The following is a 27,264-nucleotide window of genomic DNA, read 5'->3' on the forward strand; positions in this document are numbered from 1 at the left end:
TTTGGTGGTGAAAATGATTTGGTTGAGAGCTAACCATTTAACTTGCTAACTCCTCAGTCACTTTTGGGTTGTTGTTGTTGTTTTTTTTATCTTCATGCAGTCGCTGGTTAGCTTCAGTGAGGCCGAGGCACGTGTTAAGGCGATAGAACAATGATGTTGAGGAGCTGATTGGAAACCAGTGATTGCACATAATTGCATTTCTGAAAGGGAACAGAGATGGTTATGTGCTCCCGTGGGACAGCTGACATTAAGCAGATGGACAAGAACAGGCCAGGCACAGCCCTTAGATTCATTTACACAATACGGAACAGTCCATAAATATGACAGGATTATTCTGAATCCCGTTACGAGATCTCTTATCGCTATTTTCTGCCACTGATAGCGGTTGTGTAATTGTTTTTGTGTTGCAGCTGTTAAACACACCCTCGAGACAGCTGGACGATCGATGGAGTGTAAACATCTCGACTGTGTTCTGCACATGTCCCGAGAGGTCGAAATTACTCGGCGCAGAGTATTTTCCTTTCTCAGTAGATGGTTAAAGTGAGATTCTGACATTTTTTCATGGTCACACTTCTCTTCCCTCAGCCGATAATGGTTTTAAAGTGCCCAAACAAGTCTGTCAACAGCTCCACGGAGGTACAGCGTGATTGTAGCGTAGAGTGTAGTCATTTGAGGACAAATCTCTGCAGGACGTCAGATGTTTCATCACGCCTGCCAGGATGATTGCTCCGATTTCACATCTATATTATATGCTTACTGCTGCAATCACTTGTTGCAAAATAGTCGGAACGCACTGGAGGTTTTTGTGAGCAAATGCATTCGACTCCGCATAGCTGGTGTTCATCTCCAGAAGCCGGGGAGGACTTCTTTGAACAGAAATGTGCATGTGGGAAAACTGCAAAACATAATGACTCGTCCTCTGCAGATCTCCTTATGATCACGCGGCAGACTGTGAAGTGACTTGTTGTTCAACATCCGATCTTTAATGTGTATGATTTCTGACTGTAACACTGTGTAGGTGAATGAGTGCATATCTAAGCAGCGGGCAGCAGGGGGAAGAGGAAGTAAACAAAAGGTTCGCCTTTGCCGACCTTGAAGTCTTTCTCCTCAGTCTGAATGAACGCCGTCAACCCCAATGAAACCCCTGCACCTGTTCATACACGGCTACATACAGACTGACACACACGCACGCACACACACACATGCACACACGCACGCACACACACACACTCATACACACGCACACACACAAACATTTGATCTTTGACTGAGAGCCTCCTTTGAATGGATTTGAATAATCATAAGGACCATAAGTGAGGAATTATCATATTAGAGGGTAATACAGTGCATCAGTAAAATTAAATTACATTTTCAACCATTATAGCGGAAGGGAGGTGGAGTTAAATTTATTTGCTAAGCTCTGATAGCAAAGTGCTGCATGTTGACACATGCTGTATGTGTTTTTTTGCATCTAACTCTTGGCAAAACCCAAAAAACACTAAAACAGACTAAATGTAATAGAAAACTTACTGCATTACTACGAGATAAATCTTAGACATCGCAAAAGAATTGAATGCACAATATGTCATTTCTGCAGCTAGGGCTCTCTCTAAAACATACAAGACATTCACTGATCGCTCTGCCTTCTGGAGGAATAAACACCAAGAGTCACACCAGAATTGGCTCTGATCTGGAATTTTACAGACAGGGGGAGAGCTTACTTAGCTTACTTGTACATTTTTTGGATTAAAAAAATAATTCATCTTCACTCCTGTTTATCAACCTGACTGCAACAGGATTCCACAGTTGCTACTTCCGCTGTCGGTTGTTTATATATGCTGCTGTGATGTTGACCGCTGACGGTGGTGAGTGCTGAGCTTAGTGATTTCCCTAAATGCAAACACACAGATGCACACACCCTCTGTGTGTCAATGCTTGCTAGCTTATAGCTATTGTAGAGTAAATTACTCATCTAGCTGTGTGGGGTGATTAAACACTCCTCTGAGTAACACGAATAAACTCAACTGATCCAGTGGTCAAACTTGCTTCGCTGCTGGTGAACACATCATTAAACAACCACTACTGCCCATGAAAATCTATCTTACGTGACTTGGGGACAAATTCTCACACACATGCTAAGGTTTAGCTTTTATTTGTTATGTTTGGTCGCACTCACAGACTTCATTCCTCTATCCTGGAACTTAGAGTGACGGGCTACCAAATAAAACACAGTGTTAAGTTGAGTAAACTTCTCTTCTCTGGGTTTGAGCATTGTTGGAGACATTTGGGATAACTCAACAAAATATATAACAAACGTCTGTCATTTTTCAAATTGTTGCACATTACATTTGATCTCTTAATCTTAAAGATCCCTACATATAAAAATGTAATTCTGATCTGCTCATAATATATGTCTGCACAAAAGGCTTAAATCTGTGATGAGGTGTCACAAGTGCTTCATTGATTCCAATTGTTGGGTCACAAGTCAAAAATGGTTTGGAGCCACTGCTTTAATTCGCAATCACGTCTTTCGATTCAGGTTTCAGAAAGTGTTGAAACCATTTCAGTATGACTCAGAGCTAAATAATAGCTTCTTTCTCTGTGTAAATATTGAAATCATGGTTTCTGCAGTGGCATTTGGCATTCCATCCCTGTACGCTGCTGCCCATCGGGCCTCCTCAGGGGATGACAGGTTGCTGACACTGTCCTCAACGCCAGCCACCAACACCCCCCGAAAAACCCTATGATCCAGAGAGATGTGCCAATGTTGGCATCGTTTTGCATAATGTCACCATGCTGTATATGAGATTTGGGTTGCTGTTGTCTGCTGGCATCGGACCCGGTGTCATTGATAGACTCACCTCGGCTGTGATTTGGCAACATTGCGTGGCCCTGCTCTCCTCTTTGCTCTTTCTTTATTGCTCAGGTCAGCAAGACACCGATGAATCAGTCCTTTCACAGGCAACGGAGACGCCAGGAAGCAAGGAGATATAGAGGAGGCTCCGTATTCATGTTGCCAGGTTGTACTTTTCTCTCCCTATCACCAACACTATCTCCAATCTGCAGCAGGTTAGAGGGGATTGGTTATGTGCAATTATTTCTTTGGACTTCACAAACTTAGTTCATGCCGTGCTGACAGTGCAACAGAACCCCTTTGTTCAGCCAAACACTTCAGACAAAATGGGACCCTTTTTCAGAAATACAGAAGCATCCTGCAGCAACAGACCTAGTCATAGCACTCTGGGGTTGTTGAGTACAATTATTTACTATAAGATCTTTTTTTTTCTTCCATTTTGCATCCTTTAGAACCAGCAAAATGTGAATAAGTGCTTTCTACATTCAGCTTCTAAGCTTACAGTTGGTGTATAACCTCACTGAAGTCACACGGGTTGCTTCTGTCTTAAGTATGAGTGTGTTGCCTCTAGTCCCGTCCTCTCCCCATCAGCGACCCTAACTGCCACCTCCTGACTAGCGGAAGCTTCAAAGTGAATCACACTCTGCTTCTGTCTGGGTGAAATGACCTTAGAAGGAACATCTGGAGGTCATCGGTCAGCCTGGTTATTGAGGCTGAGCCATAATCAGAGCAGGAAGCTGGCAGCAGCTCATACACAACACTTCCCATGACACATGCATGTTTGAAATGGCATCTGGTCAGAACTGGGTTTGTAAAGGTCCTGATGACTTTGGGCTGGGCTGCCGTGTCGCACAATATTAGCTTAAGTATCACTAAAAACACTCAGTTTAACGTTTAGCAAGAGAGTGATATCATACATTCAATTACGTTAAATTGTCCCATTTCATTAAATCTTCTCTCAACAACCACATTTTAGACTTGCATTTAACAGTTCAGACAAAAGGCTCCGTCTTACAATATTATACATAATAAAACAATCCAAACACACTTCAAACCTACAACCTAAAACCTGTTGTAAGTTATTTATCAATGCTTTTTTTTATTTTCAAAGAGGCAGAGTATACATAATCATTTTCCCTGAGTGGTGCTGGAGGTCACAGACCTTCAGTGTCCTCCACTCTTGTTCTGTAAATACAAGAAAGAGCTGTGCACACATTGCATAACCTCACTGGCTCACATGCCCCACAGCAGCTCATTTGACTCCAAGACTTACGGTATTCATTTGGAAAACACGTCATTTTTTTTATGTCATTGGTAAACACAATAATTGTACTTGTTCGTGGCAGGCATGGAACCTCTGAAAATCTCGGTTACAGCAAATATTGTCTCTCGAAGACTCTAGTCGAAAGTAGAACTTCAACCAGTGTGGCGAATGTGCTGCTGCTAAACGGTGAGATTGCTGAAGATGAGTTAGTGCGAGGGCAGCTATTTCAAGGCGTCTCTGACCAGAGCGAGATGTGGTAAGATGGTAAGAAGAAGCAGCACTGTTGAATCACAGTGAGTCAGAGGGTTTTGAGCAACAGAACTGAAGTCTTTCCAATCACACAAACATGGCCGGGTCCTTCTTTGAATGCTGCTGTGAGTCATGTTGAGAGAATTCCTCATCTAAACAGTGGGCAGACATAGACTGTGTGTGTGTGTGTGTGTGTGTGTGTGTGTGTGTGTGTGTGTGTGTGTGTGTGTGCGTATTTGAACATATGTGGGAGTAATCAGCCTTCTTTTACCTCTACTGGACGGAAGAAGGTGAAACATCAACCAACAGCCTACAGACAGCAACCACAGGAGTATTTATCGATCACAGTAGGGAACTACAGAGATGATCTATATATTTTCCTCATGAGTTATTATTGAATCCGAGAGCGGATCCTCATCTTCCCTCCTGTCCACAGTCCATGAGTGATGGTGGCTGAAAAAGCATTTCAGGAGCCGAGCACTGAGGTTGTAAATGGAACATATCTTGTTTTGTAGGTGCATGTTGCGTTGCACTTCCTGTGGCTGCTCCACCATAAAAGCCACTAAAATTTCACAATTTCACCAGCTTTTGGCTGTCATATTTTGAAGTCCTGGACACATGTGCTTCATTTCCTCCCTTTGTCTGTTTTCCCGCCATTTTTGCTCCTCACCTGTGTTCTGTTAGTAATCACCCACTCTCTATTTAGGCCCTGGCCTTCTCCTCAGTTGTGTGTTCCTGGCTTTTTGTTCCTGATTCCTCTCATTATTCCTGGTTTGTACTGTGCCTTTTTGATTTGTACATTGTTTTTGATTGGTACTTTGCTTTTTTTGGTTGTAGTTCGTTTATCTTTTGGTTTTGGTCATGGTATTGGCTTCCTGTTTAACATCAACATCATCTAGCCATCCCAGTGTGAGTTTAGCTCGTGACCAATCATGGATGACGCATGCTTCCTCGACTTGCATGAACGCGACTCAGCAAGATGAAAAAAAAATCTCTAGAACTTTAAATTATTCCACTTTAAGTATTCTTATTCAAAAGTCTGCAGTATTCTGAAAGTATTAACTATATTTTTAAAATCCACTTGTCAGCACACTTTAAAACATATCTGGGATTCCTCTGCATACCTCTAGAGGGAGCTTGTGTAGAAAAAATCATACTGTAAATAGTGTCAAAAAATCTTAAGGATTATAAAAACAAAGCTACCGATTTTAGATAAAATATAAATATCAATAATTATGATAATAAATCAATGTGTCAATGCCATGTTTAGCCACAGTGGCTGCTGCTCAGCAAAGGTAGGCTGAAGCAAGATGACAGGGTTTTTCCAAACCCTACACAATATCTGACTCACCCACTGTACACTGTTGTATATAAAGCCAGTCATCGGGTGCCTATTCCCAAGCTTCAGTCCGCTCTCTGCATGCACTGATTTCAAAATCCCAATTGCGACATAAAACAACAGCAACAACTACATGCTAAAATTGGGACAGTGCCCCAACACTAAGCTGTTTGCTAATGGCACAAACTTAGCTTATGTCACTCAAGACAACTGGGATCAGTTTAAAGACATTCAAACAAGCAGGGGTGACACGGACAACTAAACACACATCATGTACTGTATTCATTATGTTTTCAGTTCTGTTTTCCTTCTCAAATGCTTCATGCTTATATTCTACACTGATCTGTTATAATGAGACAATCTCAGACAGTTAGGGATGAAATCTGGCGGGATTTCTCTCTGTGCAGCCCGTTAGACCTCATGTGAACCAGCCCATACTTTCCCAGCCTCTCTCTGCGCGCACATGAATCACCCCCTCGACATCCCACCCTAATGAAGCACAGGATGCACCACCAACCCACACCGTTATATTTTTAGACCTAATCAACTAATCCATAACACCCACAGCAGGGTGCGCTTGCAGCTGAGTGTTATTTTAGCAGAGTAAACTTTGCTTTGGTAGAGCACACTCAGAGCTGCGATGCCCTGTTGAAATATTAATTGCACTTGACCTGACTGAGCTGTCTCTAGCACTCTCCCTGGGTCTCCAGCCACATATTTAGAGTGTTGGAGTATTTACTGTAAGATAAGTAACCACTACAGTCTGTAAATGTTGTGTTTTTTCTCTTTATTTAAATGTATTTTAAAAGACTTGCTGGTTTGCCTCTCATAATTTTTAAAATTGTAGTGACGGTCCAATAAAAAAGGCCTTCTGCTGTTAGTCACCATGGAAATACAAGAATTTTTTGATAACTGTTTTCCTTTCCGGATGGATCATTAAAGGACAAGTTCACAGAAAAATTTAAATTCAGCCACTATTTACCTGCACCATGCCGATGGAAAGGTGGACTTACTTTCGTAGTCCGTAAATCCCAGGGATCCCAAATTGATTTGAAAAGACGTTGTTTACACCCCCAGTGGCTTTAAAAGGTGCGTGAACAATGTCTTTTCAATTCGAATCTCGGTGCTTCCAGACGAGCTTTATGGAGCCATTGTGTTGTTTTATCTACTTCAGTTGTTGAGAGTGCCGTCTTTGTTGAGAAGCACAAATGTTTTGTGGACTGCAAAAAACTCAGCCACACCTCCATCAGCACGAAGGTGAGAAGATAATGTCAAACTTCTCTGAGTGACCTCAAATCCTCCTCCATCCTTCAAGACCGAGCTCACCCAAAACCTCCAGACTGAAATACTGCCGGGGTGTTTTCTTCCACAAGAAGATATTATCACAGCAAGTGGAGGAGAACAAACAACAACGATCTTGTTAATTCTAGCTTCAATAACATGGTGGCTCAGGGGTAGAGCCAGCATCTTGCTATTGGAAGGTTGCCGGTTCCCCTGATCTGCATGTTGAAGTGTCCTTGGGCTAGATACTGAACCCCACACTGCTCCTGATGTGCTGATCGGCACCTTGCAGGGCAGCCATCGCTACCAGCATATGTATGAATTACTGTAAGTTGCTTTGGACAAAAGGGTCTGATAAAATGTAAAAATAATATATATATATATATATATATATATATATATATATATATATATATATATATATATATATATATATATATATATATATATATATATATATATATATATATATATATATATATATCAGAACCAGTTCTGTTTTATATTGCAGGCTTGAAACACAGACATTAAAGTCAACTCTCACTCTGTCAGTCCTCCTATCACACGCTGTAAACACACACACACACACACACACACACGCACACTCACACTCACACTTACACTTACTGATAGTGTCACCACCAACGTTTCTCCCTCCCTCCTCCCTCTCTGTGTCTCTCTCTCTCTGTGTGTCTCTCTCTCTCCCTCCATCAGGTTCATGAAGTCACTGCCTCTCAGCCACTCAGTGCCGGGCTGAAGCTGAAGGAGCGCTGTGGGCTCCACAGTTCAGGATCTCTGGAGCCGGGCAGACTCCTCAGCACTCAGTCCGCTCAGGTTGTACATCTGCAGCAGCTCCCGCTACTACAGCCCGCATGGAGACAGCACCGACCCCGGACATCATGCACGTCTGACAGCCTCCACACACCGCGTTTTTCGTGTAGCCTGACCCGGTGGGAGAAAAGTCTCACTCACAGCTCACTTTGATTGCTCCGCTGAGGTGGACCGAGCGTCCAAAAGGATTTTTTTTTTCTTTCCTTTCCCTCCTCCTCCTGGTTCCCTCTCCCCTTCCGCCTCTCGCAGTCCGCTGCTCTTGTTTTTTGACTTTTCTTTCTTTCTTCCTTTCTTTTTTTCAAACCACCCGTGGAAAGGAAGCTGTTTCCCTGAACGCCCAGCACCCATGAATTCAGATAAAAATGTGTACCTCGGCAGGGACAAAGGCATCATGCGGAAGAGAGCGCTGCTCCTTCGGAAAGGTTGCAGCTTCGAGATTACCAGGTAGGTCCAACATTTTTGATTGTCTGGGACAGGAGGGCGATAGGAACGGCTAGACTATCCCACACAACACTGCAGCCTCCCCGCGTATGAGTGGCACTTCACACAAGCCCCCACAATGAGTTTGTGATGCGTGTCTTTCACCTTGTGGATCGGTGGTTTACACAGGATTCGCCGTGTGCGTGTGCGCGCGGTGATGAGGAGCGGAGGGATGCTCCCCCCCCCAAAAAAAAAAAACATTTTGTACCCCCCAAAAATAACGAAGAGTGCAGCCAGAAAAACCAGCCCTGATTTTCAGACAGAAAAATCACACCCTGATGTCTTTTTGTTCATCTCGTCACATCTGATCCAAACACCGTGCGTTCACATGTCCTCTGTGTGTGTGTATGTGTGTGTGTGGTGGGGGTTCAGCGTTACGCACGGATTCATTCCGTCTGCACCTGACTCTGCGACGGTGACAGAGCTGCTTAGTGGCAGGACGCCGTCAATCGTCATCTCATTGGCAAAATTAGGTATTGATTGGACAGCCCGGCCACAACAGTGCCCCAATTCTGTCCGATCACGCTGCTGTGGGGGGGATGAGACTATGCAGGTTTCCATCCCAACCCAACCCAATTTTTTAAAAAAATAAAAGATAAGATTAAAAAAAAAAAAAAAAAACTTTACATGAGGTGATTTCAGGGATCACATCACCTGCTGTAGGTTAGACCTGTGAGCCTCAGGCAACAGACATGAAAGCAGGGGGTGCTGACAGCTAGACCACATAATGGGCGGTTGATATGACTTCTCAGTGTGGTACAACTGGTTCCTGGCAAACCTCCTGGAGCTTCTCTCAGATATGTGGCCTCTGCGGGGCAGCTCCAGCAGGATGGCACCGGCTGTGTGCCACCGAGCTGTTTGGATGTCTTTCCTCTCTGTGTGGTCCGCGCTCCAAGTCATTCATCAGAGGCTTGTAAGCTGTTTGGACAAGTGAATAGCTGGTATTATGTAGAGAATTTCACTTTTACTGGTGACACACCAGTTCCTTCCTCTTTGCATAACACCTCAGTGTACACAAGACTTCCTAGGTGGGGACTGTTTGACAAGAGGTTGTGGTAGCAAGTTTGTCAGAGCACAATAGCTCACAATGGTTTCAGTAAGCAGGGAGGTGTTTTTTGTTTTGTTTTGTTTTTTTTTTAATCAGGGCTGCAACAAACCATTAAACTAGCAATGATTTTCAATGTATTACCAGAGCAGTGCCCATTCCAAACATGCTGTTCACCACAGATTATCTGGTAACTTGAGGGGTTGCAGATCCAGTCTGAAGCCTCCTGAACTGCTCACAGACTCATCAGGGCTGTTCCAATAATATCAAACAGGTTAGATATATATATATGATTTAAAATGTGGATTAATATATCTGTATTGTCAAAACATCCAATGAGAGAGGCATCCTGGAGCAGCTGAGGGTGTTGCCAAGCAACGGTAAACAATGCAGCCCTTGAGGCTAACGTTAGCTAGCTCAATACTGTCGACAGAAACCTGAAAACACACCTTCTTGCATAAGAATAGAAAACCTGCTTCTCCACACTAATCCAGACATGTTTAACCATCTGATTTTTTATTTTTTATTTTTTTTTTATTGCACAGCAGCAAGTTGCTGCAGACCCGCTAATCTCCATTTTGTTTTGGAGTCCTTGAGGTTTATGTAAGCTAGAAAAATCACTTTGACAGAAACGTAAAATCTTACCTGCTGTCCTTCTTAAAAAATTGCAAACCCACATTGATCGTGTCTCTCTAATCATCCAGACTTGTTTAACCTTCTGCTTTTCTTTTTTTCCTTACTGCAACATGTTACTACGGCAAGTTGTTGTTTACATCTGCCTCCCCATAGGATCAACTAATGGAGTTCGTATTTCAAAATTGCACCAAATTCGATACTGCGCTCCCTCAGCAACACACTCGCCAAGTGTGAAGTAGATCAGATGAACAGTTCTTGAGGTATGCAAATCACATAATGACAGACAGTCAGAGATTCCCTGCTTCATATTTAGATGGCCTAGCAATACAAACTGTATGTGTCAGGTTTAGCTTGTTGCGTCTAACACCGGGTCAAAATAAGCCAGTGATTTCTAGTTTGGGTAAAAAAAAAATGTCCAATTGATTATTTTAGAGTACAAGGCGACATCAGTCCAGACTCTCCAAATCTTCTGCTCACTACAATGAAAGAAAATCTCCCATCTGATAACTTGAAACCTTCTAACTGTTCGGCATTTCTTTCCATCAGCCAATCGACTAATCCTCGGAGCCTCACTTCTCATCATGCTGATTAAATCATATGTAGATATTTGTGCCGGTCTTCATCGCCCTCCCTCCTCCTTCCTCCCTCCTCCCACCTTCACGATAATTTCAGACGAGCTGCGGAGGTGTGCAGAAGTGCATATTTACTTCTGAATCTTCATTTCATTTCTCTTTCAGCTGATGACTCTCAGTATGTGTGTGTGTGTGTGTGTGTGTGTGTGTGTGTGTGTGTGTCCGTGTGTGTGATGGTGAGCCTTGTGTGTCTGGAGATGCCTCCACCATCCAGCCTGCCAGGTCCCACTTTTCCCAAATAGAGGCATGTACTGTATTCAGGGTGAACGCGGGGGCGAGATTTGGCCAGTTTTGTGCCAAGCACTTACTTTCAAATTACACATCCCTTCTAATTAGCTTGATTTATCCTGTGTAGTGAGGGAGCTCATTCCCTCTCAGTGTGCTGTGGAGTCCCACTGTAAGGCTTCCTGGCAGACTGTCTCTCAGACACTTGCAGTTTAACAGACAATCAATCAGAGCTGGGACTGAAGTGCTACTGCATAGGGAAATAGATTCTCCGCTGTACTGAGGGGATTTGAAGACACTCAAGTAAAGGGCTGCCGCTGCTGAGAAGAAGTCTGTGTATAATTCATTGTACTGCAGCGACGCGTGGCCAAACAGATCTGACGCATGTGGACAGCTTCATGAGGACATACACAGTATTTTAAGAACCGGCTTTCATATGAATAACATGCTCGAGCACATACACACAGGCACGGGCTGAAGTGCTTCCATGTGTTTGCCTGTGGAAGTATGTCATGAGGTAGTTTTTATCTCAGCATCGATCTGCCCTCTTTTTCTCTCTCCAGGCTACAGAGTGAGGCAGTGGTGGAGAAAAAACTCAGATCCTTAACTTGAGGAAAAATCCCAATAACATGTTAAAATCCTTCATTCAGGTATAATCAGGAGAAAGTACCATCTCGGATTAAAGCACTTATTCTGCAGCTAAATGGCTGCTGTCACTGATATATTATTCATATGCCGTTATTAGATTGCCATTTCACTGTTGTAGCAGGCGGAGGTGAAGCTAGTCTTAACTACTTCTAATATACAGAAGCTACGGTAGACATAGTACCAAACATCGACGCCGACCCCTTCCAAAGGGTCCCAAGATAAATCTGATAACAAAAAAAAGTTCTGGGGCAAACGTTTTTATTAGTTTTGCCTGATAATATGTCCTTCATGAAATATTTGGTAATTTTACCTCTTTGGGCCTCCATTAGTTAGTGAAACAATTTGAGAAGTTTAGAGGGTAAACTAGTAAGTAAATGTACTTTGTTACTTTCATCCACTGGTGTGAGAGCCATGTAAAAAAAAAAAACCCTCTTCAATTAAAAATGCTGTCAAATTACTACGTGCCAATGAAATGCATTCATTTTAAATTTTGAAACTTTAGCTCTAATGCAGTATCCTTGGTCTGTTTGTACCACTATGTGGTTTCACTCAGTGTCCCGCCCACAACACTGTCTGATTGGTTACACATCTCAAACAACAGCAGCACTGGAGAGTCTGCAGGGTAACTGAAGTAATCAAATAAATGAAGTGGGGAAGCAGAAGTATAGTTGCAGAAAATGGAAATACTCAATTTCATTAGGTACAGCAACATTGTATTGAATAACAATACTTGAGTATATTGTAGATAGTAACATTACATCATCGTTTTTTGTTGGGTTTTTTTAACTTGACACTGAGTTTTTTACTTTTTACTGTATATGTAGATCTGTTATGAGTCCACATTGGCCCTGAGAAAAACCCACATTACTCGATCCCTTGTGTAAAGTTGTCGCGATCTGTTCTAATCCCCTGATGGTAATCTGCTTTGGGACAAACACATCACATCACTTTATTATTTCTGACTGTGTTTTGGACGCTGCTTCATGGTGACTAAGCCTTATCCAACAAAGTCAGCGGACTGCCAGTTGGCACGTACCTACACTGACAGCAGGTAGCCGCAGAGTTGCAGGTGAAAGCAGAAAAGTTGAGCTCACTTCTGCAACCAGTTGTTTGGCTGTTGTCCTCTGCTACGGTGGTTGACGGTTGGTTCATGATCTGTAATTTGAGAGTATGCACATACACAATTGTGTGTGTGTGTCCACATTTGTCAGAAGGGAATGGCATCAAAGTCTGTTAACAGGTCTTAGGAGGTATTGATGCATTAGTGGAGGAAAGAAAAGTTGAATAAAGCCTTTTGTCTGATTAATTGCTAACCTCTGTAACTCTGTGTGTCCACTACGACTCTGACGGTGTTATAGGACTGCTGAATTAGTTTTTTAAAAAAAATTGAGTTTATCATGCTGCCGCACAAGCAAGCACACACACAACTTTGTTCAAGTTCTTTGCCCCCGAGTCTTGAGCTTTGGAGACAGAAAGAGAGGCTGGATGTTCTCCAGGAAAAACAAATCCTCACCTATTAATGTCTTTTCCATTCATTTTCATAACAACAGCGGCAACAATCGAGGCTGTTAACTCCGCCTGTCTCTGAACTCTCTTCCTCACTTCCAGTCAACGCTGGCTGGTTGTGTGTAAACGAGATTAGGCTACAAGGTGACACACAGAGGATCTAAGAAATCACTGGCTTGGCTCTGGTCATGAACTGGCATCGGAGGCATGGACTTCATTCTGAGTGAAGAAATAATGTTTTTATTGCCATGTGCACAATCAGATAAGAACTATGAGTCTTTGGTCTTGGTCGGCCCCTTCAGGATGTCCATTATATTTTGAGAAGTAATAGAACAGCCCCACTGATGGAGCCATTGTTGGTGTTGATGGGATGAAAATGAATTAGTGAAGATCTGGATATGATGAGCTGGAGGAAAATGGTGTGAAGGAGGGTCACAACAATTTTGTTCTAAAAACCACAGCTGACATACAAAGAGAGTGGAACGGATTTAAAGTTTGACAGCGACATGATTGGCTGATTTAAATTTTGGCAAATTCTGGTTGGTTTAACTGAAAGAGAAAACGCCTGTAGTCACTGGATTAACGAGTGGAGAGAGAGAGAGAGAGAGAGAGAGAGAGAGAGAGAGAGAGAGAGAGAGAGAGAGAGAGAGAGAGAGAGAGAGAGAGAGAGAGAGAGAGAGAGAGAGAGAGAGAGAGAGAGAGAGAGAGAGAGAGAGAGAGAGAGAGAGAGAGAGAGAGAGAGAGAGAGAGAGAGAGAGAGAGAGAGAGAGAGAGAGAGAGAGACATGCACCATATTTACACAGCAGCCTGAACATAGAAATACTCAGTAGCTAATGTTGGGTTCAACCACTTCCTTGCTAACATTAGCATTTGATTACGTCCCACACGTTTCACTTTCAGGCTTAAATAAATGCGTGTTGATGTATGCCGATATTCATTTATGAATGAATGGATGGTAACGGGCAGACAGAACAACACATTTGGGAACCCTTTAGCTTCCGTTAGCCAACAACTAATATTAGCATTCAACCACTTCCTAGCTAACTTTACTGTTTGATTACGTCCAATCCGTTTCATTTCCAGTCCTGAATAAATGTGTCCGAGAGGTGTGTTGATATTTAGAAATAAATTTCCTATCGTGTCATGTAACATAATCAAATAGTTGAGTATTTGAGTGCTAATGTTAACTGTTGCCTAACAGAGGCAAAATTGTTAACAGCTAATGACAATGGCAAATGAAAACTGCTGTCTTTTTTAATGTCAGAAATTTCATCAAGCATGGAAAGGAAATGCTGTGGAACTAATAATTACACCTTAATATTAGCTAAAAACTGGTTGAATGCTATTGTTAGCTGTTGTCTAACAGAAGCTAAGGCTTATGAACTATTGTTATAGCTTGAAATCCCTCCAGATTTTCACTGTCCATTATCTAATTAGTTAGCTGATCAATCAGGAAGTGGTGAAATGATAACAAGATATCATTAGTCAACTGTAGCATTCAAACACTTCCTAGCTAACATTAGTGTTTGATATTGTTACACAGTATGACAAAAACTGAGTGAATTTTATTTAAATGGCACTGGATGCAATCAAGCAGTAATGTCAGCTAGGAGGTGGTTGAGTGCTTACCATAGCTGATGGGTTATTAAATATGTTGTTTTGTCTTGAAATTACATTCTCCCTAGTGCGACATTTCAGCCTCCCACCCTGAATGTGATTGTAGAGGAAAATGGCCACCGCGTCAGTCTATTAAAATTATGTTCCTGACCTTCGTAACTCCAACAAGGTGCCAGAAAGATGAGGGGAAATTATGTGAGCCACGAACCAGCAATCATACAAACACTCACCCCTTGAGGAAGTGTGATGAAGCCAGCTTCCGCCATTTAGGAAAAGACAGCAGTGTGCTTTCTATGAATTCAGTGGCACCATCAGCAAATTCTGCTGTGGTGGAAACTAACCTCACTGGCTGTCAATCCATAACAGAACATTTGTAGTTCATTTAAGGAAAGGCATGCGCCTGCCGGGAGCCGTTTGAGCACATTACTGGATTGTGAGGGAAGAGAGGCTCATTAATCATCAGGCTAACACGGGGCAATGTGTGATCAGGACATGTTACTATTGTTTAATTTTGTAACGCAGACCTAACAAATACGCTGTGATAAGGAGCCTGTTCGCAGTGTAGGGAAAGATTAGGTCAGACAGCCCTGGATTAGTTGGCTTTGAAATGTGTACTGTTCATTAATCAATCCAGCCCCTCCTTTACTTTGCCTCCATTCATTCCTTGGACAAAAAAAGCTTCTCATAAAGAAGCGATAACTTCACCCTGCAACTGCAGCCACATTAACAGAACAGAAATAGATCCTTGGCGGGCTGCAGCCACCGAAACTCTCACACACTCTTTAACTCACTCGCCCCTCTCGCACTCCTCATTTCAGAGGTTATTTGGGTGCACTTGCTTTGAAAATACTACCAGTGTCTTCGTTAACCTCCCTCCCTGCAAAACAATGTTATGTGACTGCCGTTGCCAGGAGGGTTTTGCCGTAGCATGCTGCTTGTCAGATTGGCACAAGACCGGAGCCAGATGTTGTTCGAGGTGCATCGTGCTGCGTTCATGTGCTCTGTGAAGGAGTGGGTGAGCGGAGCTGTGCTTATATGTGCCTTTTGAGGAGAAAGAAAAAAAGAGAAGGAAACACGTATAAGGGCTTGTCCTCTTGTGGTTTCCTGGCGAAGCTTTTACAGTAAGCTTCAAACGGCATGTGAATGAAGAACATGTGTTGTGAATGTCAGACATGTTTTCTATGTTTTTCAGATGCAGGGACACGCTAACAGGCCGTTCATGGGTAGGACCATATTGACGTGCACTCTAGCAGGCTCAGTGAAAGTGTCCGTGATGGGTTGGGGCTGCTGGGGTCTCCCTCTGTGTTACAGTCTGTCATAAAGCGCCCGGCGGGGACCTGAATTGATGGGCTTACTGACATTTTTGCTGACTTAAGGCACTCCTCCGCTTTGCATGGTACGAAGGTTATGTAGCTCTCAGGCGCGCATTAGACGCAGAGCTCACACACAGATTTTCAAACGAGAGGGAATGAAGATGCAGTGTTGATGGTTTCAATGTGATTTTTGTAAGATGCAGGGCTGCAGCTCACCATTATTTCCATTCTGTCAATCGAGTATTGCCATGATTTGTCACCTGGTCCACAAAATACAACAAAATATGTTGTTGTTAAAGGGTTACTCCACCAATTTCACACATTCAAGTGTGCTGACAGATTTTGGGGAGTATTACAATAGCTGTATATGTGAAAACTAAAATTGCATAAAGAGGAAGCTGCGTGTAAGCTGATAAATTGCCTCCAGTGATGTCACCCTTTGGGTGTTGGATATTGGGTGATGTAGGTTTTGCAAAACAGTCCACTGGTCTAGCACTGCACAAAACTTCAATCAAAATCAATACAGCAAAACCAGAGATATCGCCCCTTTTTTTTTATTCCACGCGTTGTTCCATTTCAAAACCTGGTGCCTACTGTACAGTACCCACAATGCCACGCTGTTTGGGCCTAGAGGTTAGGGAACGGAGTTTTGCCAGTAAAGTGATAGGTAATGCTCGCCCTTCCCTCATTACCACCACTGAGGTGCAAGGTCCTTGAACTTAACCCCAACTGCTCAGCGGCAGGCAGGCCAGACTGTGGCTGAACTGAGCAGCTTCCATGTGTGAATATGTGTAACTGTGTGAATGTCATCACAGCATTCCTGAAAAGAGAGCAGCACTTTCAGTGAACGCTCCCTCGATAAATAAAGGTTAAAAAAAAACCTGTTAGTTTGGAGCTCATCGATCCACTCTTCCTCCATCTGTGCACTTGTCATTCTATCACACCATCACTTGACATCTCCATTTGCTCCTGACAGACAGGAGTTATAATTACTGATAAGGGTACATTTTGAAAATTGTCCATGCTGGTGTTAGGGTTAAGAGGACACTCACTGTTCGATAACAGCAATAATAGGTCCATCTCAGAATCACTGTGACATTTTCAAATGGCTTGTTTTGGCAAACCGACAGTCCGAAATCCAAAGATGTTTGCTTTGTCATAAAAGAGAAAGAGAGGAAACAAACACATATTCACAGTGAGAATACTTAAAAGGGCACTCAATCTATTTAGCATCTCATTGTTACAACACTGTAAACCCAGAAAAACCAACCCAATAGAACCGAAGATATCATCTTTTCTATTCTGAACATTTATCTTCCTTGTTAAAACATTTCCACTGCGCCACATTCAGTTCATTCAGCCCAATCCCCAGAATAAATGTTGGCAGACAGTCTTTCTGCAAACCATGGATGTGTTGAAACAGCGCTGTGACAACACTGCGCTTCTGCTCTGGCTCGGTTCAGGCCTGGTTAGTGTAAGGGAAGGATCCTGTGTTGGCTTAAAATACCTGCTCCGGCGGACACAAACACAGCTGGAGATGTCTCCAGATGAAGGTGTCCTGAAAGATCCCCGGTGGTGTCACAAATGTTGAAACACAGTCTTGAACTGTGGTCAATGGCTTGGCAGCCCTCTCGCCTGTGACTCCACCTGCTAGCCTGAAGCAGAGATCAGGAGGAAGCTGCAGGACAACACGCCATTAGATTTTTTTTTTCTTTTCATTTTTAAACGTATCAGCTCCACAGATACTGACTCAAGCGACATCAACTTGTTTCACATACGCACAAGTGCTCACCAAGACATGTAAACTGACTTTGCTGTGTAAAAATCAGTGCATGAGTAATCCATTATTTAACAAAAAGAAGATGATGTTGCTTCTCGGAATTATGACACACTGTTGTTGCACTGAATCCCTTGTCGGGTTTCCAAAGAAGGTTTTAGCCGAGAAATTGAAATAGTGTGTCAGGCTGGTCGCGCTGTGCTCAGCCGCACAGTCGGTCCCTCAGTGAGGTCTGATAAACACTGGACTGTAATCACTCCCATATGTGGCTGCATAGCTCCGCACAACCCGGCACAGTTCAGCCATGCGCACAATGCAAGCGCACCGGGCTCATTTAGAACAGAAAAATAGATTCAAATTACTGGAAGGAAAAAAAAAACACAAAAAAAGAGAAAGAAAAATCCCTCGCTTGATTACAGCCTTATGTAAACTTTTACTCTTCGGCTAGAACATCTGCTTCCATTTAGGGCTTTAAGACACATGCCTACACATTAAAATGCACCGTGCGCTGCTCCGGGAAAAGCTCGCAGGCTGGAAAAACATTTCCCATTATAGTTGGCTGGGGTAAAACCAGCGTCGAGCGAGTCGTACTTAAGAGGGGGTATCGGTTGAGATGTAGCCAGCTCTGGTGCAAAGAAAAAAACAAAAAAAAAAACCCACAAGCCACTGGCATAGAACAGTCATATTCTAGGGAGCGTTTTCTTTTCTCTCAAAGTTGTATAAACTTCCTTCTTTTTTTTCTTTTTTTACTACGATCCCGGTGAACGATGACGCAAAGTGAAAGTGAGCGTGTGGTGACGGGCCAGACAACAGAGGAGAGAGTATGAAAGTGTGCTAGAAGAGAGGGAGTCTGCACAGCACGGCCACAGTCTGTGAGTCGCTTCACACCAGCCCCACTGCCCCCGTCATAACCCTCAAAGAGCAATCCAGGAGAGACAGAGGAGGAAATGGAGCCTGTGAAGGGTTACTGTTGTACATTTTTACCCTGCGGTTTCAAGGGAGGCCAGCCAAAAACCCTCGTCTTGGTTAGAGAGTGAGAACAGAGAGAAAAGGGGCTGAAAGAATGAAGGAGATGGAAGACTAGTTTGCAAGTATGTGTAGAAACATCTAGGGTAGGGTGTATTTTCAGCAGAGGTTTTAAAGATGTGGCTTAGATTAAGTTGTTGAAGTGTAGACATTCTTTAAAAAACACGCACAGGGAGTTTCCCCAACCGTGGGCCTCCTATAGATTCAATTGCACGTCACTATTTTTTTTGTTGTTCTAAAATTAGAAGCTCAGCAGTTCCTCCTTACTGTAAAACTTGTGTGATGTGCAGCACACAGGTGCAAAGAAATGTAGACATACATAAATAAAGTACCAGGCCTCATTTAATCATGTACTGCACTTTGTTTCCCTTATTCACCACTAAGTGCTCCCATTCATAGATATTTAAGTTTACACATTTTCAATATCTAATGACTTGTTTCAGATGAATAATGAACTGAAATGTGAATAATGTAATACGAGGTCTTGAATTCAAGATAATATATTGAGAAACAAGCATTATCACAGTGTTTGTGTTACGCATCCATCCACCTGTGGGCAACATTTTTCTAAACAGCACAACATGCAAAATGCAACTGAAACTGATGTGATTAGTTTGCAGGTATTTGATCATAAACCAAAGTTTTGTAAGAATTACATTTTTCGTGGTAATTATGGTGCTCGATTTAAAGTTAAAAGAACTGATAATATATATTTTTTTCAATTCATTCTCTGGGGAACATGAACCTTCAACTACTAACCTCCACCATCCACAATGACAACAGACGAAGGGACATGTCACGGTTTATGGTGATTCAGTTCCTGCCCTGTGCACAGTGAAGACCGTGATAGCAAGGAAGGTGTGATCCTTGAATCAGAGAGTGTAGTGTAGAAGTAAGAAGCGTGTGGTCGAACACATTCATTGTATTTTTGCACACAGTCGATGTGGTTTTACAGACGGAAGTAAAGCCAAAGAATATATTTGAACACTGAATGACTTCATCAAGAAGTGTCCATTTTATCATGACCAAACTGATGCCTTGATGTCTTACTAATATTTTTTTCACACCCCATCACTTAAATACAGTAAAAAAAAAAATGTTCTTCCTATCTCTGGATGATATTATATTACTTTTGATATTATATTATTTTATTTTATTTTTTTACATTAATCAGATTTTTTGTTTTGTTCTGCATTAGTATATCATCAGAAGAACCCAATGCAACAGAAAATAGGTAAAAGATTTTTGTCCATCAACAAAACAACTCGTGCAGTAGAGGGTTAATGTTACATATGGTGAAACTATAATTAGTTATTGTTCATACAAACTCACAAGTTGTATAAAACTTGAGTATTTTTAGATTTTTTTTCTCAATTAATTGTGATGAAAGTTAGAAACCACAAGAGGGCAGACTCTCCCTGTAAGAACAGTGATGTTGCCAGACTTGGCTGTTAATAAAACTTGAGACAACATCATTCACACTTTGGATCCTTACAGTTTAGTTTATCAAGATTTTAAAAAATCAGTGTAAATCAAGCTGATGAGTGACAGAAGAAACTGGAACAGGGGAGAAATGATGTTCCTGGAGCGTTACAACGACCAGTCAGGCTCTCCCACTAGGAGGAGCGAGTGTATTGAGAGGCAGTGATGTTCATGTGGGGAGCAGGTGGACTCAAGTAGCTTCAGCTGAGGACACAGACAACAAGCTCACTGTGCTTCTTTGTGCTCTGTAACCTAAATCGTTGTTGTTGCCTACAGGTCCAAAAGCATTCCTTTATCTGAACTCCTTTTCAGCAGTGGAGTGCAAAAAAACAACAACAACAAAAAAAAAACAGTGTGGATGAAAAGCAAACACACACACACACACACACACATACACACAAGCAACGCTCGTAGCCAAAGGGCCGAGGGCAGAGTGGCGTTCGGGGCCGGGCTGATCGTTACAGACAAAAGGTTAATTCTCCTGATCACGTTTAATGAGGGTGCCACCATCAATCGCCACAGCCTGACACAGTGACATTTCACAGAGGCCACAGGGTGACCTGCTGGCATTTGGGATGCTCCAGAAACAAAGAGGCCAAGTTCGGAATCCAAATCATCTGCACGTGTGTCTGTGTGTCCGTCTGCGTGTGTGTTTGCTTGTGCAATATGTCGTCTTTAACTGTCACAGGAGCTCCACAGACTGCTTGATGCATTTTACATCCAGGGGTTTCATTCATGAATCTCAATCAGTTGTTTATTTGGATGCAGGTTCTTTACTTTTGTAAAAGCAACCAACACAGCACTATAAAAAAAATACTTGATTACAGGGCTGCAACTGAGAATTGTAGAATGACATTGTAATTTTCTATGTTTTGGTTTGTTTTTTTTTCAAACCCTCAAACAGTCATATCTTAGAGGCTGTAACCACTGAATGTTTGACTTTTTGCTTGAAAAATAACAATTAACAGTTGTAGATTAATTGACTTTCGATCGGTGAATTAACCCATCGTTGCAGTTCACTACAGAAACTTTTGTGTTCCAGCTTTTTGTTATGTCTCTGTTTTCTTTCCTCTTCTAAAATGTTGTATCGTTTGCAGTTCCTGTAGATGTACTGGGATGATGAACCCACTTGACCCCACGTTGTTAAGAAAAACAATGGGGAAAAAATGTCATGAATAATTTGTGTGTAATTTTGGTTTAGAAACTCTTCGTGTTGTTAAAACACCCTCCAAGAAACAATTTCCCCCCAAAAATGTAGCCAGATATATTTGGCGCCTTTGGTGAGCTTTGGATCTTGGCTAGACAATAAGGTTGTGTGGGTTTGAAAAAAAAAGTAAGTCATGCATTCAAATTCCTGCGTAAGCCAAAGTACAGCATGCTCATTATGCAAAGAAACGGGCGAGTACTGCTGGTTTAACTTCTTCATCCTCTATAAAGTAGTTAAACCAGCGGCGCTCGCCTGTTCGAGGGTTGCATGATAAAACTGGAGAGTCGTGAGACGTCGATGGAGGTTTGAAATGAGATTAAACGAAGCTCTGCTACACAGATTTACATAAAAAGTGGCATAGAATAAATACATACATACAGTATTTCCAGGAATGTGGTGGAGTATAGGATACAGTAGCACAAAAGAGCCACCTTAAAAGTCTACTGATACGACTTGGGTACTTTCCACCACCGTCAACAAATCATTTAGCCGGGCCTGCTGTTCTCCTGTGCGGCACCGGTACAACACAACAGCTGAATCATAACCATAATCAAATGAAGCCACGTATCTCCACAGCTTCCTCGTCCACGTTACACATTATCGAGCGACACAACCTCTGCAAAGAGGAGTGACATCACGGAAGGTCAATTGATTTGCATGTTCTGGGTGTCTGTGACAGATAACATAAAACCCCCCCGGTAGTGCAGCAGTGTGTCATATGCTTTGCATTACAGTGGGGGTTTTTTTTTCCTCTTGTCATACATCTGTATTTATAGAAATGACTCCCGTTGGTTCCAGCGTGATTCAGTGTCAGTAGCTGCACATCTAATCACATCACGCTCCCATTCTCACATGCACGGTAACAGCGGATTGTTTATCCCACGCGTGGGAAAGGTGCCGTGGTCAGACATGGCTTACTTGGTGAGACTAAAGGGCCGGAGTGGCAGCTGTCCAGAGAGAAGGCGGCGTGACTGCGAGGGGATTAGCACACTATTGAGTCGAGAGCTCCTGATCCGCATCGTGCAGCTTCACGGGTTGCTTGTGCACACACACACAAACACACACCTGCATTTTGTGTACTTGTGGACCGCAGCCCTCCCTGGCATGGATGCATGGATTGAACCCACGCGCTATAATGCTTACACCTACATTTATAACCTGATCTTTGAAGTTGTATTTGTCTGGGGAATGCACAGCCTGGGATAGTCCATCGCTGCTTGGTCCCACACACACACACACATGCACGGACACACACTTGCTGAGGATTCAGGGTTATAGTTTATATTTTACTCTAACTCACTCTGAGGCCCTCAAGGCTCACTGGTTACTCGCCATCATGGAGAGTTGCTTCTCAGGGTGTGCGCGCCCTTTAGGTTTGTTTGAACAGCACTCAGTAGCTCAATGACCCAACGCCCAATACCGTTTGGTTTGAGTTATTCCACGAGCAAATGGCATGCTCGGGAAAATAAACGCCAACATTCAACCTGGAGAGTAATTGCTGGATTATTTTCTCACGACTAATCCTGAACATGTAAGTAAATCTGCAGGGAATTAGTGAAGACGCCTTAATGGCATTTTAATGTCATAATTAATGTGCATTGCTGCCTCTCACGATTAGGTTATACTTTAAAGCGTAAACCGTAGCAGAGTTAAAGGCGTCCCATGGAGGTTTTTTTGTAAACAAAGCCTAAATAATAAGTTAAAAAGCGTTTCCTATCTCGTAAGATATAAGAATCGGAGTCATACGCTGTCAGGCCGATCAACGTGATAAACGATGGCAGTTAACATTTCTGCGAAACACTGATTCGTTCCTGTTTGTCCGTTGACATTTCTACTAAACTTGTCACATCACGTTCACGTCTGACCGCTTATGACCCAGCCACCATATTGTGAGGTTTGAGGGGATGGATGGTGGAGGAGTTACGGGTGAGAAGGCCGCCAAGCCAGTGCGCGCGGCTTGAGACTCCGCTTCGACATTTTTAAATGTAAAAACCACGGGGTATTTTTGAGGCGGGACCACAGTGATTCAACATTTGTATGTTTGCTGCAACCAAAGCAGGTATTTAAGCTGAACATGATCTTTTCCCTAACCGAGTGTTTTTTGTTTGTTTTTTTAGCCTGAGTCTAACGAGATCTTAAGCAAAGCCTTGTGACTCGACATCCGTGTTTGCAGCCCTCTTACTTGCCTTTGCTGGCACGTTGCTGTGATTCTAGGCACAAAATTGTCAATCAGCCCTTCTGGAAAACAATGTTTCACAACACCACTAGTTCACTATCAGCTCTGTGTGAGACTGTTATTCTTATTCTTCATTTTTAACTGTCTAATTCTCTATTCTTATAACACTGTGCATAACCTTTTTAACCCTGTCCTGTTTTTGCTTTCATCATCCCCTGCAGTCTAGGTTCATTTTTGCTGTTCTGCTATGACAGTCCTCAGTGTCCACGTCTGAGACTTATCATGAAAACTGTATCTCACCTGTGAGTCAAATACAACAACTTGCGATGGGCAATACTTTCTATTTCTATTTCTGCCTTTTCTTGGACAAACTTTATTGCGTAAAATGATTCAAAAGAATCATAATTGATATAATCAGCAGCTGCAGCTACAACTGGATCAGAAAATTAGTAATCAGACTGTATACAACGTAGATGTGCAATGACGACAACAAACTCCTTTTTTTGCTGTCGCTACGGCTGCTCCCCCGTTCGGTCCTCACTGGTTGATAGAAAGTGCTGGAAAATCTCCACAGACTGGCATTTAAAAACTCTGCTTTACTGCAAAATACAAAGAGAGAGAGAGAGAATATCTGGCAGAGATACCGTCGGCTTAATCAGCCGTGTGCAAAGGAAGTATTTTCAGAACATTTTGAGCAAAAATTTCAAAGGTCACATCATTTTTTTATTTTTTTTTTACCTTCTGCGATAGTAAATATCACAGATCCTTGAATTTTGGAGTCTTTGCTGAATATTTAATGACAAGTGACAGATTTTGTTTATTGTTTATTAAAAAATAAATGTCTCCCTCGCCCCTCGGGGCTTCCGTAGTCCGAGGAATTTCGCTAGCAATTTCACTTTTTGCTGACATTTTCAAGGAAACCAAACAATTAATCAGTAATTAAAAAGCGTTCACGCCCGTGAGATGATCTAACTGTTCGGGTGTCTTAGAACAGCCGAGATGAATGGCGACATCGGGGACGACACAAACAACTCTCGCATCCTCGTCGATTGTCATCTTGTTTTCCACTGGGAGGAGTCGGTGGATTATATTCATCACCTGGAGCGGATCGCTGTCACGTTACACAACTGCTTGTCTCTCTCGTTTCGCTCATTGTTGAGCATTAGGGATGATGGCTCCTAGGCTGCATTAACAGGCTGATCTCTGAACAGGAAGTCTTCCCCCTTTTGACTTCCCCTCTTACAGACTGGCTTCACAAGAGGCCGTTAAAAAATAGAAGCACTCATGCAAAGGCCATGTGAGCGGTGTATGTCAGGGTGCGACAATGGGAGGGTGTGTGGTGATGTTTTTATGCAACATGTATGGATGTCTGTGTGTGTATGTGTGTGTGTGTGTGTGTGTGTGTGTGTGTGTGTGTGATTGGCCTCAGGTTGTCTAATTAGAGGTGGTGGGGGGTGTTTAGGTGTCCTGTGTTGATTGTTTGTAACTCGATCCTGATGTGAGGAAACAAAGGCGATTATTTTTCAGCGGGCCTCTTTCGAAAAGCGGCTTCTTTCTTCTTTTTTTTTTCTCCGGGCTGTTGTGGATTTCAGCTGCATTTCAGCGCGAGCTATTTTTAAAAAGGTAGTCACATTTAGAGAAAGAGAGCAAATGCCATGTGTGTCGGTAGCTGTAGGTGTTTTCCTGTGGTGTGGCGCGCCACAGAGGGGGGTTTCTACTGATTAAAAATTGATGAGCAGCTGAGTGCCATGTAGCCTGAGCCGAGCATTCCTGCACTCTTTCATGTTGTGTGTGTGTGTGTGTGCGTGTGTGTGTGTGTGTGTGTGTGTGTGTGTGGACTGAGCTGGAGACACAGGCTGTGGCTGAGCTATTGTGAAGGTATCAGATTTAACTAAGCTCATGTTTCACCTGCTGCTTTCTGTGTGTGTGTGTGTGTGTGTGTGTGTGTGTGTGTGTGTGTGTGTGTGTGTGTGTGTGTGTGTGTTTGTAAACAGATAATCAAAAATTGCATGTTTCCATGTTTCTGCCACACTCCTCCGCTTTCATCATGTGTCCTCACCTTAACACGGTGAATATTTTATTTTATTGTTTGATCCTTTTTTCCCTCGTCTCTCTAATTTGTCTGAACTTCCAGCTTTTCAAGACCTTAAGGTTAATCTTCTGTTCACCCAAAATCATCTCCCCTCCCTCATGCTGATGGAAAGACAGATGAAGTTTCACAAAACAAAACATTTCTGGAGCTTCAAGCTAAACAGTGTTGCAGCGATCTCTTGAACAGCTGAAATATTCCACATCCAGATGCCTCCAGGTCCCAAACTGATTTGAAAAGAAGTTATTTACAACCTTCGATGTGCGGTCGAGCACTGGCACCAATTTCAGACGGGGTGTGTTTTAACGCTATTAGCTTAGCCGCTACTGTGACGATTTTGGCTTCTCAAAGCTTGTACTTTCAAATTAACTTGGAAACGGGCTTCCTTGGACTGTGATCACGCCAAACGAGCTGCGCAGAGCCATTTTGTGGGGAGTTTTGTTTGATTTTTCGATGTTTTAAAACAAGTCCCCATCTACTTTAGTTATTAACGAGAAGGCTGCAGCGCTGTTTTTGCTGGGAAGCTCTAGTTTTGTGGACTACGAAACTTCAATTTTGGTTATATAATTGATATTTTTGCAAAAAATAATGTACAAAGCAACAATATGAAAACATGGATGTCAGCAAATGAGACATGGGCCAAACTACAGCCTTTCCCAAAGATGGTTTCTGTCGTTTTAGGTAGTTCTGATCCTGCTGGTGTATGTTCAGTTTGGTGCAACATCACAAATGACAACTGATCCCTGCTCACGATGGGCATACGGGGGACTCTCGGTCCAAATGACGTCACCAGTGTGAGATAACGGATCTCCTTCTGAATCTGCAGCTCTGCTTGATTCTGCAGAGCTTCATAGCGAGTTTCAGCTCATTGTTAAACTGTCTGGCTGCAGCTTTACTGTTTTGGATTTACTCTCACAGTTAGTTTTAAGGCCGCAGCAGGCTGCTGAAAGCCCTCTAAGAACCCACTCAACACTTACCTGCTCAGCACCAAACAGCGGACAGACACAGCGAGCAACTAGCTGATGAACACAGTGGAGACCAGAACTAGAAAGAATATTAGACTGAGAAATACAACCCCAAGTTCATTATATCAACTTGGAACGTGAGCATAATTTGAACCTTGTATCATTAAAAGTGCTTATAAACATGAGTTTGGAGTGATATATTTCAGATGTTGCTTCAACGGAATGACGCATGATGCTTCTGTTTGAAATGGAGTGGATGAGCTCTACCAGTGTAATTAATGTTGACAGTAATAATTACACAGCTCCGCTCCTCCCAAATCACAAATAGTCTATTGGAATTTTTATTGGAGATGGTTCTCTGAAATCCATCTCTCCCAGGAACATGGTAAACGTCATTGTCCTGGGAGTCATACTGCATTTGTCTTTGCACACTATTTTTGGCAGACAAAACGAAGCTCTGTTCACCCACAGATCATATAATGTAAGATTTGTCCAGAACAATATGTCGAATATTTTTAGAACATAAACAAAAATGAGAATAGTCTTTAATACGTGTTAGTTGTTGGGGCTAAAGATTTGTAACATTTCGAATGAAATGGTTCATGCTCCTTTCAGTTTCTTA

General features: G+C 42.6%; 1 protein-coding gene across 4 annotated transcripts in view; it reads left to right on the forward strand.

Annotated features, from left to right (window-relative positions):
• The first annotated feature begins 7,740 nt into the window (after positions 1 to 7,740).
• Positions 7,741 to 27,264, forward strand: part of garnl3 (GTPase activating Rap/RanGAP domain like 3) — a 73,471-nt gene continuing 53,947 nt past the window's right edge. For 2 of the 4 annotated variants that reach the window (XM_037117604.1, XM_037117607.1), the window contains exon 1: positions 7,743 to 8,262. In XM_037117604.1, coding sequence (XP_036973499.1) covers positions 8,165 to 8,262 — 98 coding nt within the window. In that variant the 5' untranslated portion in view covers positions 7,743 to 8,164. Of the gene's footprint in view, positions 8,263 to 27,264 lie in introns of all 4 variants that reach the window. The other 2 variants (XM_037117601.1, XM_037117602.1) reach the window with 2 other exon arrangements.

Source organism: Acanthopagrus latus, chromosome 12, assembly GCF_904848185.1.
Source record: "Acanthopagrus latus isolate v.2019 chromosome 12, fAcaLat1.1, whole genome shotgun sequence".
Lineage (NCBI taxonomy): Eukaryota > Metazoa > Chordata > Actinopteri > Spariformes > Sparidae > Acanthopagrus > Acanthopagrus latus.